This window comes from Salarias fasciatus, chromosome 6 (genome assembly GCF_902148845.1).
Source record: "Salarias fasciatus chromosome 6, fSalaFa1.1, whole genome shotgun sequence".
Classification (NCBI taxonomy): domain Eukaryota; kingdom Metazoa; phylum Chordata; class Actinopteri; order Blenniiformes; family Blenniidae; genus Salarias; species Salarias fasciatus.
Genome location: NC_043750.1, coordinates 39,702,829 through 39,720,220, shown reverse-complemented (window position 1 = coordinate 39,720,220; position 17,392 = coordinate 39,702,829). Strand labels below are relative to the sequence as shown.

Below are 17,392 nucleotides of genomic sequence, written 5' to 3'. Positions count from 1 at the left end.
ACATTTATTTCTTTAAATGTATACTTTTAATTTTACTTTACAACTAAAAAAATAGAACCAGGATGGGTTCCTTATTTATATTATTTCTATTTTTTCATATTGTATTTTTTCAATCATTTAATTGAATATTAAAAATTAGATGCTGATTTTGAAAATGAAAGAGATTTTTTAATTCATTTTTGAAGTGACCTCCAAAGTTTTTTCTTTTTTTAATCATAGGTAAAGGACTAATTAAAAAAATCGCTTTTATTATTATTATTATTATTATTATTATTATTATTATTATTGTTATTATTATTATTATTATTATTGTTATTATTATTATTATTATTACTGGATGTTTACATTGTGAGCTCGTGCTGTTTATGTACGTCGTGACGTCAGCACGGTAACGTGTCCGGACCGGCGGACAGCCGAACTGAGCCGAGCCGAGCCGAGCCGACATCAGCCCGGCAGCGCCCGCCCGGGACCAGCCGCTGTTTCCCCGTCCACACGTTCACCTGTGCCGCTGCACGCACCCGAGGAGCGCCGGCCGCCTTCCCCGCTTGCTCCGGGGCTGCTCGGCACCACAGCGGCCAGCTGACGCTCGGCTAACGGCTAGCAGCGGGACTCCCCAGCCTGACAGCCGACAGCGGGGACCGGAGCTCTGCCGCCCGGGGGGAGGAGGAGGGGGAGGGGGAGGGGGGAGGGGGAGTGTGTTTGGAGGAGGTTACTGGATGTCACACACACACAAACAGACAGAGCGGCGGACTCTCATCAGCCAGCTAGCGGCAGATCGGAGCTGCTGAAGCGGGAGTGAAAGAGAAAGCAGAAGAGAGAGGAGTTTGCGGTGAGTGTTTCCTCCTCTTTCTCCTCTGACAGGTTTTCCCTCCTTCCTCTCGTCGGGTTTGTTTCTGTGACAGCTCCACGGTGCTCTCTCTCTCTCTCTCTCTCTCTCTCTCTCTCTCTCTCTCTCCTCTCTGTCACGCTGCTAACGCGGCTAGCCGCGGTTAGCGCCACTTTCCGCTCCGCACGGTTATGAGCCGAGATGAAAGATTAAAGCGCTGGCTAATAATTCATGGAGCCGCTCTGAAGAGCAAAGGTGCCATTGCAACAGTGTGTGACACTACAGCAGCCTGCTGGCCCACGACACCGCGGTGACCCACATCCAGGAGGGACCGAGGCTGTTTCTGAGACCTGACAACAGATCGGAGGGTCCGTGTTGCTCATCAGGACAGATTCTTCTAAAACTTTCACCACTGAATCGGCTTTCTCAGCTTCTCCCCTATGAAGTGAAATATTTAACTGGAAGGTGGATGACTTGTCCAGGTGGCGTCTGCTTCAGGAAATTAAATCAACTAGTGAAGGAAGAAGGGAGGAATATTTTAGGAACACTGACATGAGTTTACTGAAACATTTCTGTAAAGTTCATCCCTTCAGTCTACTGTTAGTAGACTTCTGCACCATTCTGTCACACCGTGGCATGGATACCAGTGACTGGTCTCAGTCTTTTATTCAGAGGATTGACAGTTTGGTTCCATGTGTCTGAGTACCTTTGAGCAAGACACTGAACTCCAAACCAGTGGAAGGATAGACTGCCTTCCATTGCCGGTTTCAGGAATTAGATTCTAAGTCAAAGGTGATGTAGTGGTTAGCAGTCTTGGCCCAGACTGTGAGAAAGCCCCTGGTTTGAGTCCAGCTCTGGGATCAGGGCCCTCCAGGTGGGAGCCACTGGTCTGCAGGGTGATGGAGCATTACCCGGAGCTGTCTGGACACTGGAGCCCGCCATCGCGCTCGGCTCTGGTAAACGATTAACGCGCCCGTCGCTCGGCAGGTTCATGTGGCGGTGCGAAGGTTTCCGCTGGGCGTTCCTCGCTGGAGAGACACCGAGCACAAAGGACCGGTGCCGCAGAGGCAGATACAGACGATAGGTTACGTGAGATGTGTGTGACTGCAGATGACAAAGGAGAGCTTGTAGTGTGTGTGTGGGGGGGGTGATGGTGGTTGTGAACTCACGTATCACCTTCACCTGTTTTTCTAAATCACTCTCCAACAAGTCATTTAGTTTAATCTTTATTCAACCAAACCAGGCCGTCTGGTAACAGCTCCTCATGGTCACTTTGTTCAGCAGACTTTCACAACCTAACAGTAAATACACTCGTAGTTTTCACAGCAACCTGTTGTTTTGTGTCATTTTTTCCACCTTCCTGCCCTAACCGACATCCAAACATGGAGCGGTCCAGATGAAGACGCACACCCATGCACTGCCAGGGATTGAATAAAGCTGAAGGTAGTTGGTGGAACCGCTCCAGTGGATGCAGATCTCATGTTCTGAGATGTCTCAGCCTTGCTTCCCTTCATAAATTTCCATTTATGCGCCGAGTTTTTGTGAAGGGGTGGTTTCAGCCACCATGACGAGGGGGTGAAATTTATCACAGGAGGAATGATGGGTCCTCAGACCGGAGCTGGTATGTCCCTCAAAGCTTCCAGGTAAATCCCACTCTGGCATTTGGTGGGTGTAAAGAAAATTCTGGGGTCATAAGCTCTGTCTGTTTAGTGTGTGTATGTGTGTGTGTGTGTGTGTGTGTGTGTGTGTGTGTGTGTGTGCATGCGCACGCTGGTGGAGGGCAGGGCAGGGCACAAGGCAGGGTGTTGTATCTACAGCAGCAGCCCAGTTACTTGGAACAAAAGCTCAGTTGTTGAAAGATCATGTGACTGTGTGTGTGTGTGTGTGTGTGTGTGTGTGTGTGTGTGTGTGTCTGTGTGTGTGTGTGTGTGTGTGTGTGTGTGTGTGTGTGTGTGTTCCACCCTCGTCATGTGATGTGCGCTCAGGGCTCGGTCTGAGAAGTGCTGAGTCGCTCTGAGAGGCTTCCTCCACGGCGTGCAGGCAGTGAGGGGAGACGGATGGACAGATGGGAGGACGGGTGGATGACGGTTGGATGTCGGACAGAGGAGAGGAATGACACGCCATCGGGAGCAAACACGGAGAGGAAGCTACAGAACCGGTCGTGTTGCGTTGTCCTGGCCAGAATGCTCCACGTTCAGTTTTCCCTCCCCTCTTGTCACTTGGGAGTTTTGAACATCGGCCTCGTAAAGATGCAGAAGTTTGTCTTGAAGGGACTTTTACCACCACAAGGCAAGTTTGCGCCTCTTTTGCTCAGTTCCGATGTGTTTATTGCTGTGTTGGGAAAGTTGTCCTGTCAGAATGACTGTTCTACCTCGTGAAGAGACTGACAGGGACTCACCCACAGACACTTTGACCACAGGAAATATGTTCAAGTGAATTAAATTCGACTGATTCTGTGCTGTAACATCCCCTTTTCCTTTCCTTTCTTTTTTTTTTTTTGAAAGTCTGGGTTGCAAATATTTTCAATTCCTTAAATACCGGCATGACTCCTTACAGCCTGTCAGCAGTGAAAACGCTCTTTGACATTAAATCGTTGCTTGTTGCTCACATGATGAGAGATTTTGATTAAAACCGATCGCAGATAGCTAATGGTGCAAGATTTTATCTGTTTTTGTCGAACTGAGAGGAAGGAAAGAAGCCACGTGTCTCCTGTCGGGCAGCAGGTCCTGTAATACTTGTTTGAATCAATGCAGCCAGCTGGAGAGAACAGCTAGTGTGTGTTGGGTGTGTGTGTGTGTGTAGGTGAAACGGTTTATGTGATTGCTAAATGTGGGGGAAAAAAAAAAAAAAAATCATCTCTTTTGGCCGTAGGTCGTAGACTCTGACAACTTGACAATGATTCAGCAGTTCGTCACACCCGGTGGTGACAGGTCACAGGTCAGAGGCACAAAAACCAAGAAAAGTGATTAAAAAAATAAAAAGGAGTCAACCCTGATGGACTATTGATCTGTCCAGTGTGTATCTAGCCTTTCGCCACAGTCAGCTGATCATCTCCAGCGAAAACCCAACTTAGACAAAGCAAATTGAAGGCGGACGGACGGGCCGAGTCAACAAACGAAGCTAAACCACCCTGCCGGCAGGAATCTTTTCCCTGAAGACGACAATGCTGCTGATCGCAATGTGCAACTTCATAACAGACTGGGAAATAACTTGAACGTGTTGCTACAGGGTAGCGTGCAGTTGGAAGACTGTCCGAACATTCTAGAATCTGTTTCTGTTTCTTTATCTTCTGCAGTGGAGATATCAAAAGACCTCTGGGTCAAACTCAAACCTATAACCTGCTTGTTCTGTAAATCAGCTCCAAATTACACAACATCACGTGAAAGTGTGTTTTACCGTAACAATACGTGTATTTCACATGTTAATATAGCGATACCAGAAACATGTTGTGCTAATCTTCCTCATCCTGTCAGTGTCTGTGGTATGAGGCTGAATTATTGATCAGGATTTCTACCTGCGCTCACGGGCTGGTCTCAGCGGCTGAGGGAGCGCCAGCGCAGCGTGGCTCATCCATTATGCAGCCGCTGAAGTTACCAGGCATGCCGTGACACCTTCATTAAAAATATTCCTCATGCTCTGCGCTGACTGAATGGAAGAGCTTGGTTTCATTCTCAATCCTTTGTTCATACAGAGGAATTCAAAGAATCCGGAGTTGGATTATGTTTAAGCAGATGCTCTGCTGTTGAGGAATGAGTCCGTTCGCTCTGGGGCCTCCTTAATGTCGGAATTGAAACTGCTCATTACCCTTCAAACAGACGTGTTTGACAAAACCCTGCCTCTGTTAGAAGGGACGAGACGATAGTCTCTGGAGTATTGACGCCGACTCTCTCTTCTTATTCGAGATCCAAGGTTTAGTTTTCCACACGTCGCTGTGCAAAGGTTGGAAAAAGAGTGTTGTCAGCTCTGCACACATCCCGGCCCTCGGTATGAAGCGTGCACACCCACCACACCCTCCCACTTCTCATTTCCTACGTCCTCCTTGGCTTTCTGCTCTCACACAGCTGGTGAGTAAACATGCAGAGAAAAGCTGAGTGAAACACGAGCCGTTTGCCCGAGAGCCTGATGATTAGTGAAGACGACGTGAACGGCGTGAAATTAGTCAGAATCTGTTCCTTCACTGGTTGGACATGAAGTGTGAAAACAGTTTGCTGTTAAACCTGTCAGGTGATCATATGTCTGTCAGCTCTGGATCCTTTTCGTATTTGTGGAGTGGAAGATTTTAGAGTCCTTCAGTCTTTTCAAGTTGGAATTCCGAGTTTGACCTTGGAGAACTTGGAGAGATTCCCAGGCCAGACTGGGATCTGTTCAACAGTGCCTGGGTTTATTATTTCATGTAATGCCACTTTTATTTTCTCGGAACTCCCCATATCTCAGCTCTGCAGTGGATTTTATCTGTTTTTTACGCTTTAGGAGAAGAGATTTTAAAATCTTTGAGCTTGGACAACACTCAGAACTCTGAATTTTGATTTCCTGAAGATCATTTTTATGACCATTTCCGTCATCCTTGTTTCCGGCTTTGTCGGAGCGTACAGAAGGATTTCCTTGTGCTTGGTTCTCGGTCATCATTCTGATCTGAGTTTTCTGTAAGGCAGCATACTGCTGCAGTCATGCAGCTTGGCATGCTGTCTGGACTGTTTTCACATTTTATTTCTCATGTAGACGTGGAAATGCAGTTATTTTTTTTTTATGGGAATTCACACTTGATTTTGAAGGCTCTCTGAAATTTGCCACATTCCACGAGTTGCTTTCAGACCCTCTTTCTTGATATTGGATCCTCGACGTTGATCTCAGATGAGCTCCTGGACTCGGATCAGATGCTGTTACTTTAAATATTATGACAACTTCAAGGATTCCTTCAAGATAACCAGTCAGGGCTGGTCTAAGTTAGAGTCAAGAGACAGAGCACTGTCATCTTCTTATCTCGATTCTTGACAACCTTAACATGTTTTCCTGATATTGTGCAGCCGCAGCTCTTTATTATATCTCGACCCTGAGGTCTGGACGAATGTTAAGACTGATTCACCGGTGTCTGTTGGTCAGCTGTGGCGTAACACCGGGTCAGTGGAGGTGGAGCATCAGTTGAAATGGCGTCCTGCAGTGGGTGTTTATGTCTGTCTCCGCGTTCCGGCTCTCCTCTTTGTTTCACATCCTACTGCCGCCCCGTGGCGCCGCCCTAAACAGGAACTCGGAGCCCTGCAGTTCTTAGCAACTGTTACCATGGCTCCGGCCCGCCCCGGCCTGGAGCCGCCACTGGACGGCGTGCCGGTGTCGGAGGGGAGCGGCTTGGCTCGCTGTCAGTGCATTTCTTCCTGTAATAGCAGGCAGGCGCTTCCTGCCGGCCTGGGCCAGAACGGGGGAGATGAGAGAGATGAGATGTGAGACAGATGGAGGAAGGTGTAGCGGAGCGCTGCTCGGATTACAGCCGCCGCTCGTTCCCTGTGCAGCTCAGACACTTTTTCTTGGTAGTAGAACAGGTGTTGGTTGTTCATGTTAATTGAAGTTTAGAAGGTAAATGTAATTAAAGCCTGAGTCTTATCTGATAAAGAAGAGTCGACACAGGAGAATGATTTGCATAAATGGGGTCTAAAAGCCTTTGAAATATCTTTTGTCTTCCATCTTGACACTGTGGGACCCTTCGGGGTCCGCTGCAGGCTTTCCTTATAAATCACAAGGAGTAAAAATGAATCTGAGATAAACTCTTCCTCTCAAACCCCCGGACTCTTCTTGTGCTTTTTATTTTTAAATATCCGGCAAGTCTTTATGTATAGCGTGGAACTGCTGTACCTGTTGTAGTTTTGCTTCTGTGTTTATGGAGTTCTGAAACTGTTTGCTTTCTCCTCAGGAGCCGCTGCTCACCACACCAGTGAGCGCCGATCCCCGGGGAGCATGAGTCATGACCTCGGTGGTGCTGGTCGACACTGGTGGGACGGTGGTGGAGTACGTCGCGGCCGAGGAAGACCCCCAGCAGGTGCGTCGGACTCGGGCCTGGAAGCAGAGGAAGGCCCGGAGCTGCCGTGGCTCATCTCCACCCCTGTCTCCGTCCGCAGGGGGAAGACTGCGAGCTGGACGTGGAGCTGGACGGCGAGGTGGAAGGCCAGTGTGAAGCCGAGGACGCATACGAAGACGTGCAGGAGATGGGGGAGGCCGGGGACTACCCGGCGGTCATCGTGGAGGAGGTGCCGGGCGCCAGCGTGACCGAGGAGCAGGCGTACTCCGCCCAGGTGCTGGTGTACAACGACGAGCCGTACCTCCTGCAGGAGGTGGAGGCAGAAGAGGAACCAGGTGAGACCTCAGTATTGTCTTCGCCGAGTTCTCCTTAACGGGACTTTTCTCCATGCTCAACAGCATGAGCACAGACAGGGGAACCGCTGAGGCGTACTGCAGCGTATTGCTTGGTGAAAATTCCCCACGGGTCCTCCGGTGCTTCAGGGGAAGGCGGTGAACCTTTGTGGTGTCGAGTTTCCTTGTTAGCTTGACGCTGCTTAATTAGCTTTGAGGCTTCTTGGACTCTTGTCTTTTCTAAGCTCTTCGTTCTGCTTTAAAACGCTCCGTAAACTTGTCGGGCCATCGTTAGCCTGGCCGGAGGGAGCAGGGTTTCAGCAGGGTTTCACCCCCACTCAGGCCGTCTGGCCCGTGGGTGGTGTCATTTAAATCCTCCAGGGCTCCTTTAGAGTGTGATCAACAGTCTTCAGAGCATAAAACATCATCATGCTGCTGAATTACTGGAGCTTTTTAAGGGACAGTTTCCTCCTCCTCTCTTCGCTGCCTCATCGTTTGCACATGCTCTCTGTTGAGGTTTGAGGGGGCGGGGCTTGGTGACGGAGCATGCCTAGGTCTGCGTTTGTGATTGCTTGCGAGGAGGTAGTGATTATCATTAAGCTTCATGATAGGCTCCCATGAATAGAAAACAACAGTTTTTGCTGTTGAACTTTTTATCGAGCCTGTTTTTTCCTTTCGCACCAGACATCTATCGATCAATATATTTTCTTATCCAGTTCCATAGGTATTTTGGTGATTCTACTCTTACATTTTTGTTTAAGAATATTTTTGCATTCACACAGTAAACGCTGGGCACAGTGTAGTTTGATGCCAGGTCACTAGTTGGCGCTGTGTGTTTTTGTAATAAAACCACAGTTTTATTGATCAGATCGAGCTTCACCATCAGTTGACGTTTTTTCGTTTCCTTGTTCTGTCAAGCAGCAGTGATGGAGATGTTTCTGTGTTACTGGAACAGCTTTCTGTAGTCATACAGTGACATCTAGTGGTATCTGGCGGAAATGTACCGCTATCGTTTTATCTGTAGCTAAATCAGCAGAGCAATGTGATGAATAGGCCCCGATTAAATCTCCTGTTTTTAGTGTGACACAGCAGCTGCATGTCTGCATGTCTTCGTTCGGGCAGTCCTGCTGTCGTCTTCTGGCTCTACCTGTGTGTGATTGGTCCACATTCACAGCCTTTCGTGTTGAGCGCTGTGGCTCGTGTCTGTGTGCTGTGGGGATACGTGCCGTGGGTTATACTCGCTGTCTCAGCTGAATGCTTTGGAAGCTCACAGTTGAATCTATTTTTAAACTTTACAAATCAGTTTCATGAAATGAAGGTGGAAGGCTGATGGTGTAGACCAGGAGTGTCAAACATATGGCTTGGGGAACAAAACTAGGCCACAAGAGGCTCCAATCCACTGCAGAGAGTTGTTTTTTTGTATCAACTCTTTCAAGAATGTTTTTTTTTTTTTAGTATTAATTGATTCAGACATGTCAGACGTATACAAAAGAAAAAAAATCTGTTTAAACAAACACACAGAACCATGCTTGATATGTGTGTCTGTGTGTTCCACGTTATACACACACATGTCTAATTTACCATGTCTGAAAAGGGACAGGAAGAAGTAAAGTTGTTTGCATTGAAAGAAATGGACATTTTTGAATGACTCTTGAGGGTTTTATGTTTTCGCAGCTCTAAAGTGAGTTTGACACTCTGGTTTGAGCTGCTTCGAGCTGGAAAAGGTCTGAGTGTGAGAGATGGCTGAGCCACACACTGCTGCCACCTTGTGGACACTATTGGACACAGCGAGCTCAGGCAGAGGTGCCAAACTCAGTTCAGGGCCCACAAACTCTGGAACCCATTTGGTCTCTTAGGATCTTATTTATTTTAAAGCAGAGTCTGAAATGTTATCAGCCATGTTGTTCTGATGACTGAGTGATTTCTGCATGTCTTCTTTCACAAACTGACTTCATGCATTGGTAGCAGAGCCAGATTTCACAGCAGCAGACTGTCAAGTTGCAGTTGTCGCTGTTGGAGAAATGGTCAGTAGCAGTTATTTTTTTATCTTCAAATTGCAATTATTATCTGCTTCATAGTTTTTAGATTTCACAACATTCTTTTACAGGTCTATGCCACTTGTTTGTTTTTGTTTTTTTGCTTTTTTAAAACTTTCTGTATAACATTGACCATATCACCACAGCTTTTACCCTTTGTACCGTGCAGACTGAAAACACTGTTCCGCTGCCTGAAGACAGAACATAATGACTGCCAGTGAGCATGTCTCTACTGACACGTGTTCTGTTCTGTTATATTTGTCATACGAAGACACAGCCATGAGTGGTCTTGTTTATTTGCCATCTCTCCATATAGAACAGTAATCTGAGATATATTTAAAGATTTTGGGACTACAAAAAGATCATTTTGAATTCAGATAAATATGATTCGATGGTGTACATTGATGAATGATTTATGTGGTCATAATTCAACACGTAGAAAATTAAAGTACTGTCCGTATGAACTGACAAAAGGAAGAGGCGGTGGCCTCTGTATGTCTATCCTCTAATTATACTAGAATCTGTTCATTTTACAAATATAAAACCAAAACAACAAAACAAACATCAAAAGACAAAAAAACAGGAGGAACATCTGAAGAACATAGAATAACATAAATGATATTCCTTTCTTCTCATTATTGGTCTGAACTGTAACCATGAATTATTCTGTTTTACATTTTGTTTCTTTTTTAAATAAAATAAACGTATTCTAAAATACAACGCTAGTAAAAGGAAAAAAAAGGCATTTTTTTTTAATTTAGTTTACTTTATGAAACTCTTCCGGTGCAGTCTACGTGACGTCACTGGTTACGCACGCGGAGGGCGGGCGCAGGAAGGATTTCCTGTGTCGGCTCTCGGCGGAGGGATACCTCCCCTGCCGCCGCCGCGCCGCGTCCCGCTGAGTTTTCGGAGATTTCCCATTAGCCGGCGGAGTGATCCGAGCGTCCCCGTCCAATTCAGCGAGCGTACGGCGAGGGGGGAAACATGGCGACTTCACAGCATGAGGGGCACGCCAACCAGCTCGATCTGCTCATCAGGGCCGGTAACGCTCTCTTTTCTCTCGACCCGTGTCCTCGCGGCGGCCGTTCACGGTCGCGTTTGTTGTCGAGCTCGAGCGGCGGCGCGGTGCGCTCGGACGGGCGCGCGCCGGAGCAATGGAGGGCAATCAGGAAGTGATCACCTTGGTAGAAACCTGCATGGCGCTACTGATCTGTTCAAACCGGGTCTGAGAGGGAGCGGAGAGAATGTGCGGGGCCGTGCGGGGTGAGAGCGGGCTGCACGCCGCGGGCCCTGCATGCGGGGTTCGGATGCGGTTGTTGAATAACGGTTTGCGTGCGGATCTGCACCAACCAGGAAGTGCGGATGTTGTCTTTCTGCGTCCGTGCCACGCTGTCTGAGGAGGAGGAAGGACATGTGGCTCGAGCTGACGCTCGCTGGGTTCTCCTAGTGCAGATTGTGCGTGATTTCGCCTGAAACCGAGTCTGGAGACGCTGTAATGCGTTAAACTGAGATTACAGTGAGATGTTGGTCTGCGGAGGGCAGAGGAGCAACAGTCCGTCCGAAAACTGCAACATCAACATGAGCTGGAGTGTTTCTGCAGTGAGCTGCTCACTAATGTTACTGGAGCGGGAGCAGTATTACCCCCCAATGAGGTTTATTAGCATTAAAAAATCAACTAAAATACAAAATCTTTGTTTGTTTTTTTAGAAATATTAAAATGTTGACCTGCAGACGGATATTATTTTGCGCTTTGAGAGGAGCAGCTCTCCAATTTTCAATGATAATAAAAGCTTTTTAATTCTATTATAAATTTAAGGATCAATGTTTTCTTACATTACGTTTGTTATGGACTTAAAAATAAGAACTCCAGTTATAGAGCCTAAAAAAATTGTGTGTACCAACTATTGAAGCTGCGTTTATTTAATTTCCCTTGAAATTTGTCTAACAAAGGCAGATATAAACTTAGTTTTAGCCCTGACTGTTTGAAGTACATACAATTACAAATTTTATCTTTAAAAGATAAGTGAAAACTGACTGATGCTGATCTCTGACTTGTCTCTGAAACTTACTTTCCAAAGTATTCTGTACTTTCATTGTAGTAACGACTGTAATAATTAGTTCATTATAATACTTGGATCAATACAGTTGCATTCATATTGAATGCTTAAAAATCTACATCTAACCTTGACATTTATGGTTTATTTAGAAGTTAAACTTTTCTCATTCCCCAGTACATAAATACTTTATTTCTATGAGCATTATTTTTGTCTAACATCTTATTTGCCCTCTTCCCTCTTTATAATGCTATTTCCATATTTTATTTCCCTGGTTTACCAGACAGCAGTCTATTGAAATTGTATTGATGCTTCCACTCACTGCAGGCCACCAACTAGTTTCTAGTCATTGCATAAAGTGTTAAACCATGACGCACTTGCTGTGATCACTTTAACAGATTTTTAAAAGTATTTTAAAGCCTGTTTTGTGTTTTAAAGTCCTATAGAGTTGTTTTCTGCAGACTTTCAGAGTTCTTGTGAAATTTCGTGCAGGCGCATGGAGAGAGTTTTGTGCAGGACTTGAGTTTTGTGCACACTTCAGTGGGACTTTGTGCAGAGTTTGCAGCTTTCTGCTCCCGTGGTTGAAACGTGTGTTGCCACTAAAGCAGCAGTTATTGCTTTGGGTGGTTTCTGAATGCATTTTAAGGCCGTTTCGTGGTGTTTGTGTCGCGTTTTAAGAGCGGGCTCTGATGGTCTTGTGCAGACTTTGTGTGCAGCTCAGCTGCTGTTGTGCAGGCTGTGGGTGAAGCGTGGGACGGCCTGGACGTGACTTCACACTCACGATAAAAACACACATTCAGTCCGACCCCACTCGGATGTGACCCGCTGATCACTACAAACTGCGCGCTTTGAAAACATTCCTGCTATTTCTGTCGTTTTTAATCTATTATAAACTCACTTTTTTGCCTCGCTTCGATGGCGGAAGCATTGTTTTTCAGGGGGCGGGGTTTGTGTTTGATGGACACGAGGGGCGGTCCTGTAGCGTGCGGGCGGTTTTGAAACGTCAGCAGTCGTCCAATGAGAGCCCAGAGGGGGTGGGGCATGGATTCAAGCTTGAGCCAATCAAATTTGAGGCGGGTGTTGATTGACAGACGTATTTGTGAGCTTCTTCGAAGAGAAGTGGAGGGAAATGAGGAGTAAACACGGAAGTCGACCGGGGGACTACTTTCTGTCGGACTTTCTGCTTTTCTTGGCGCCCTTACCCCAGCTTTATTTCATTATACCTACAGATCATTTAGATTAAGTCCATATTTTGAATCCTTAAATAACATGTAGAGTTTTATTTTAAAAATAGCAGTGCAAGCTTGTGAACGCCAGCTCGTTCATGTGTTTCCCTGCAGCTCACACCCAGTGTGCAGCTCCTTGACCTCAAAGCTTTCCTGGTGTCAACACATCAGCCTGGCCATCTCAATGACAGTCCAGCACAGCCACCAGATCGCCACCGTGATGCCGACCTGCGCGTCATGTATGTGAGGGGGTCTGGATGTGCAGGGCGAGCTAAAGATAGCCCGATCCTCTCCCCCCGCCCCCCCACGCCGTGCGGCGCCCATCGCCTCTGTGAGATAGCCAAACATGGACAGGGCAGGGTGGAACGGGGGCTCACGTTTCCCACCGCTGATTGACAACAACAGCAGGTGCTTCAGGATCCTTCTCAGGGTCCGAGGAGAGGCCACGTCCAGTTTCCCTCACAACAGGCTGCATTCCATTTATTTATAAGTCTGCATTGTCTTTTTGTCTGTGCACAGAAGTGGGAGCGGTTTTGACTCTTCAATATTTTCTAAGTAAATCTTCAAACAATCCTGACAGTTTTTTTCAAAATTATGGAGTTCTTACTTTGCTGCAGCTTTTTTGTTTTTTTATTCTTCAATAAAATCATCAAAATTTACTTAGGGGGCCCATTCACATCAGGAGACTCTGGGTGCAAGAGGAGATCAACTGTACAGAAAGTGATCATTTGTGGAATTATTTATATTTAAAATGTGTGCTCAAGTGTTATTCGTGAATAACTCTCTTACTGCTAGGTGAATGTTATTTATTCTAACTACAAGGCGGTAGACTTTTGCTGCTTTTTTCCAGGATGAATTCAGCATTTAAAATCTCAGTTCTTTTAATGTGACTGTTTTTAATGGGTTCTTATCAGCTCATGTTAGAACAGCTGAATTAAACTGATGGAACTTTCAAATTCAGAAAGTCAAAGTGTATCTGGACTAAATGAGGCGACACTGATTAGTCCATCAGCCTAATTTCCTGTGTGTGTGTGTGTGTGTGTGTGTGTGTGTGTGTGTGTTTCAGTGGAGGCCTCTGTTCATGGCACCAGCGTTCACTGCTCTGATAAAACCATCGAGGCTGCAGAAGCGCTGCTGCGGATGGACTCGCCGTCCAGCCTCCGTGAAGATCGCAGTCCAGGTAAGACTCTGGCCCGGGTCGTCCTTCTTCGACCTTCAACCAGCTGAGATTTCAAAGTAATCGAGCTCCACCGGTTCCTCCATCTAGAGGCTTTCATGTCGCCGTGCGGCGCCACGCCGGACTTCCTCCACGCCGCCATGCGGCCCGACGTGATGGCGGAGACGGAGGTGGAGATATCGACGGAGGACTGCTGCGAGGACGAGGATGAGGAGGCGGTCATGCTGCTGGAGGAGCCGGAGCCCTTCCACGAGCCCGGCAGGAAGAGGCGAGGTACGGCCGGCGACGCAACGCCAGGACAACACCCGACACGAAGTAGACTCTGTGAAGTCTTCATCGTATTTTCAATAATCAAAATTAAGGACAGTGTCAAATACGAAGACATTTCTCCTGATCAATTAATATTTCATGAGATGTCATTTAATTTGCTCTCAATCAAATATTCAAGATGAGCGGCAGCTCCAAAACCTGGTAAATGACTTATTACCACAGGAAACAAGTTTCTGGTTTTTCTCTGAGGTGAAATTATTCTAGTCACCACCTCATCAGTGATCGGTGTAATCCAAGAGCACCATCTGGTGGTGAGTGTGTGTCGTTACCTTTCACAGCAGGTCTGATGTCTCGTTTCAGCCGGACGAAAACCAAAAACTCACCAGCTGGACATTTCCAACGGCTCCCCGGACCTCGGCATCAAGAAGAAACCCAGAGAAGGAAAAGGTAGCGAAAGCCTCCTGGTTAGATCCTCCAGTCAGCCGGTGTGTCTGCCGGGGGTGTGTGTGTGTGTGTGACGGAGCTGTGTGTGTGTGTGTGTGTGTGTGTGTGTAGCAGGAAGCACCACCTACCTGTGGGAGTTCCTGCTGGACCTCCTGCAGGACAAGAACACCTGTCCCAGGTACATCAAGTGGACGCAGAGGGAGAAAGGCATCTTCAAGCTGGTGGACTCCAAGGCCGTGTCCCGGCTGTGGGGGAAACACAAGAACAAGCCGGACATGAACTACGAGACGATGGGCCGGGCGCTCAGGTGAGCTCCGGGCCCCGGAGCGCCGCCGGGACGCCGCAGCGCCAGACGCTAACCGCCTACGGTCTGTCCTCTGCAGGTATTACTACCAGAGGGGCATCCTGGCCAAGGTGGAGGGCCAGCGGCTGGTCTACCAGTTCAAAGAGATGCCCAAAAACATCGTCATCATCGACGACGACAAGGCCGACCTGTCCGACCCCGACGCCCTGCTGGTCGCCGACAAGACGCTGCCGTACGAGCGCGTGCCGCCGCCGCCCGACCTGCTGCTGCACTCGGACGTCTGCTCCCCCAAGAGGCCCAACATCCTGCGGGGCGCCGGCAGGTCCAGCGTGGTCCAGACGTCCGTGGCCTCCAGCAGCAAGCCGGCGGCGCCGGCAGCAGGGGGAGGGGCCGCGGCGGCGCCGAGGGTCGTGACGGTCTCGCCCGACGGGAGTCAGGCGCAGCGGTCACACGCCACCATCATCCCCAACGCCTCCGGGCCCAGGTGAGCAGACTCCCAGAATGCACCTCTTCGCTTCCTCCTGCAGCCGTTGCCATGGGCGGGGCCGTGGTCCGATGACCCGCTGCTTGCGGTCATGTGACATGGTTGTGTTGAACACAGCGTGTGTTCCGTTTCCCGCCATCGTCTGAACTCCTCCCCTCCTCAGGACGGTGCGGGTGGCCATGCAGGTGCCCGTCGTCATGACGACGTCGCTGGGTCAGAAGATCTCCTCGGTGGCCGTGCAGCAGCCGGCGGGAACGACGGTGGCGGGCGGACACGCCACGCTCCTGACCAGCGCCTCGGCCTACGGCGCCGCTGCCGGGAACGCCAACTCTCAGCAGAAGGTTCGTCCACTCAGGCGCCTGAGTGAGAGTTGACGCCGTGACCCCGCCGTGACCCCGCCGCGCTGACCCGCCATGTTTGTGTCTGCAGGTGGTGATCCAGACCATCCCCACCATGGTTCCCGCCACCGCCGACAACGGAGACAAGATCACCGTCCAGCTGGCCAAGATCATCACCATCCCGGCCCACCAGCTGGCCCAGTGCCAGCTGCAGACGCCCGCCGGCGCCGGCAAGCCGGGCGTGGCCGCCTCCCCGGCGGGCCTCAGCCTCCTGGGCGGCCCCCTGACGGTCCGGGCGCTGGCGCCGGTCAGCGTGGCGCCGGGCACGCAGGTGATGAGGCTGACCGTGCCCACGCAGACGCAGCCCCAGCCCCAGACTCTGGTGGTGTCGCAGCCGGGGGGCGGCGGCGCTGCGGCGACGGCGGCCAATCAGACGCCGGCGGCACAGCCGCGCATCATCAGCGGCGTCCTGAACGGCGCCGAGCTGGTGATCGGGGGCGGCGCCGGCGGCGTGACGGTGGAGAAGCTGAAGGCCGCCGGCCTGCAGGTGCAGGCGCTGCCGCTGCTGCCGCAGAAGAACAAGCCCCTCCCCAAAATTGAGGCCGGCGTCCAACCGGAGGCGGCGGACGGCGACGGGCTCCTCCAGCTGGAAATGGCGCCGGGCGTGACGATAAAGACGGAGGAGCCGGAGTGCTGAGCGCCTCGCTAGCAGCAGCCGTCTGTCAAACTGAAGACTGAAGCGTCTCCTCGGACGACGTTCGGGACCAACGTGATCACTACACGCCACGGCGGAGGAAAACAAACAAACAAACAAAAACACTACGGAAACTCGGCGACAATGTGAAGTTTGATATCAGAAGCAGCTTCTGCAGAATTCCTCTGCAAAACGTCAAAACCAGCAACTTTTTTTTTTCTTTTTTTTAACTAACTAATATCACTGTGCAGATCCAGAGTGGGCGGAGCTCTGAGGCGGTGGTCCCAACCTGAGGTTCACGGCCCCGTTGGGGGACGCCGGTTAACGAGATGAGGAGGCGGAGCTCCCAGCAGGAAGGATGTCGGGCAGAAAGGTCACGCGTGTAAATATATAAATAGCTGGAACTGTCTCTGGACTGCGGAGCCGCAGGACTCCACACCTTCTACCAAGCACAGTATTATCCCAACCTCGTATTCTCCCCATCTGACAGAAGGCCCGCGGCGCAGAACCTCCAAATAGGAACCAGGAAATGAGTTGTAGGTCACTTTAGCTCCGGAGGAAAGCCGCGGCGGCTCCGCACCGCCATTTCATCGTTACGCTTATTTTTTAAAAAAAAAAAGGAAACAAAAGAAGAGGGAAGATGTTCGTGTTCAGACTGAACTGTTTGTATATTCAACATTTGAAGTATATTCTATTTTGTTGTACTCTTGTTTCAAAGTGTATTAAAGTAGATTTTACTGAAATATAAAAGGACTTTTGAAACCTGAAGTGTTTGTCTGAGACTGTTTGTGGAGATCAGAAAGAAAATTAGATTCAAAAGGATCCAAAGAAAGAAATGAAAGAAAGTGAAAAATGAATAGACTGAATTTCATGTTAGATCATTTGAAGCACATTGAACATCAGCAGATGGATTTCTGATCTGATATTTCAGGATTTTATGCACATTTTCTTTGATTTATTACATGTTTTGAATCTTTTACTCTATCTGATGGGAAAGTCACTTCAAATTTGACCGAATTATTTTAATCCACCCTCCACCGGTGTGTGAGTGTGTGTGTGAATGGGTGAATGTGATCCTGCAGTGTAAAGCGCTAATGCAGATGAAAATGCGCTATGTAAGTGTAGTCCATTTACCATTTAATCCACATTCATTCAAAAACTTTACAAACAATAAAAAGTTCAGATTTTATCAGTCAGTGT

General features: G+C 48.7%; 1 protein-coding gene across 5 annotated transcripts; it reads left to right on the top strand.

Annotated features, from left to right (window-relative positions):
* Positions 1-697: 697 nt before the first annotated feature.
* On the top strand, positions 698-16,960 carry LOC115390527 (ETS-related transcription factor Elf-2-like). 5 transcript variants are annotated; one of them, XM_030094429.1, is made up of 10 exons: positions 698-829; positions 6,729-6,854; positions 6,934-7,168; positions 13,548-13,661; positions 13,749-13,931; positions 14,289-14,375; positions 14,487-14,679; positions 14,756-15,160; positions 15,324-15,501; positions 15,590-16,960. In XM_030094429.1, the coding sequence occupies exons 2-10, from the start codon at positions 6,780-6,782 to the stop codon at positions 16,193-16,195; spliced, it is 2,076 nt and encodes a 691-aa protein (XP_029950289.1). In that variant the 5' UTR covers positions 698-829; positions 6,729-6,779; the 3' UTR covers positions 16,196-16,960. The 5 variants fall into 5 exon arrangements, with proteins under 5 accessions (XP_029950289.1, XP_029950287.1, XP_029950288.1 ...); XM_030094427.1 differs by having other exon boundaries at positions 14,484-14,679; XM_030094428.1 differs by lacking the exon at positions 698-829 and adding an exon at positions 2,777-3,115 and having other exon boundaries at positions 14,484-14,679.
* The last annotated feature ends 432 nt before the right edge of the window (positions 16,961-17,392 follow it).

Excerpts from the sequence above, each read along its gene's own strand:
- LOC115390527 (XM_030094427.1), top strand. The coding sequence starts at position 6,780 with ATGACCTCGGTGGTGCTGGTCGACACTGGTGGGACGGTGGTGGAGTAC. Across the intron at positions 6,855-6,933 it reads CCGAGGAAGACCCCCAGCAG|GGGGAAGACTGCGAGCTGGA; the intron begins GTGCGTCGGACT and ends CTCCGTCCGCAG. Across the intron at positions 13,662-13,748 it reads CCGTGAAGATCGCAGTCCAG|AGGCTTTCATGTCGCCGTGC; the intron begins GTAAGACTCTGG and ends TCCTCCATCTAG.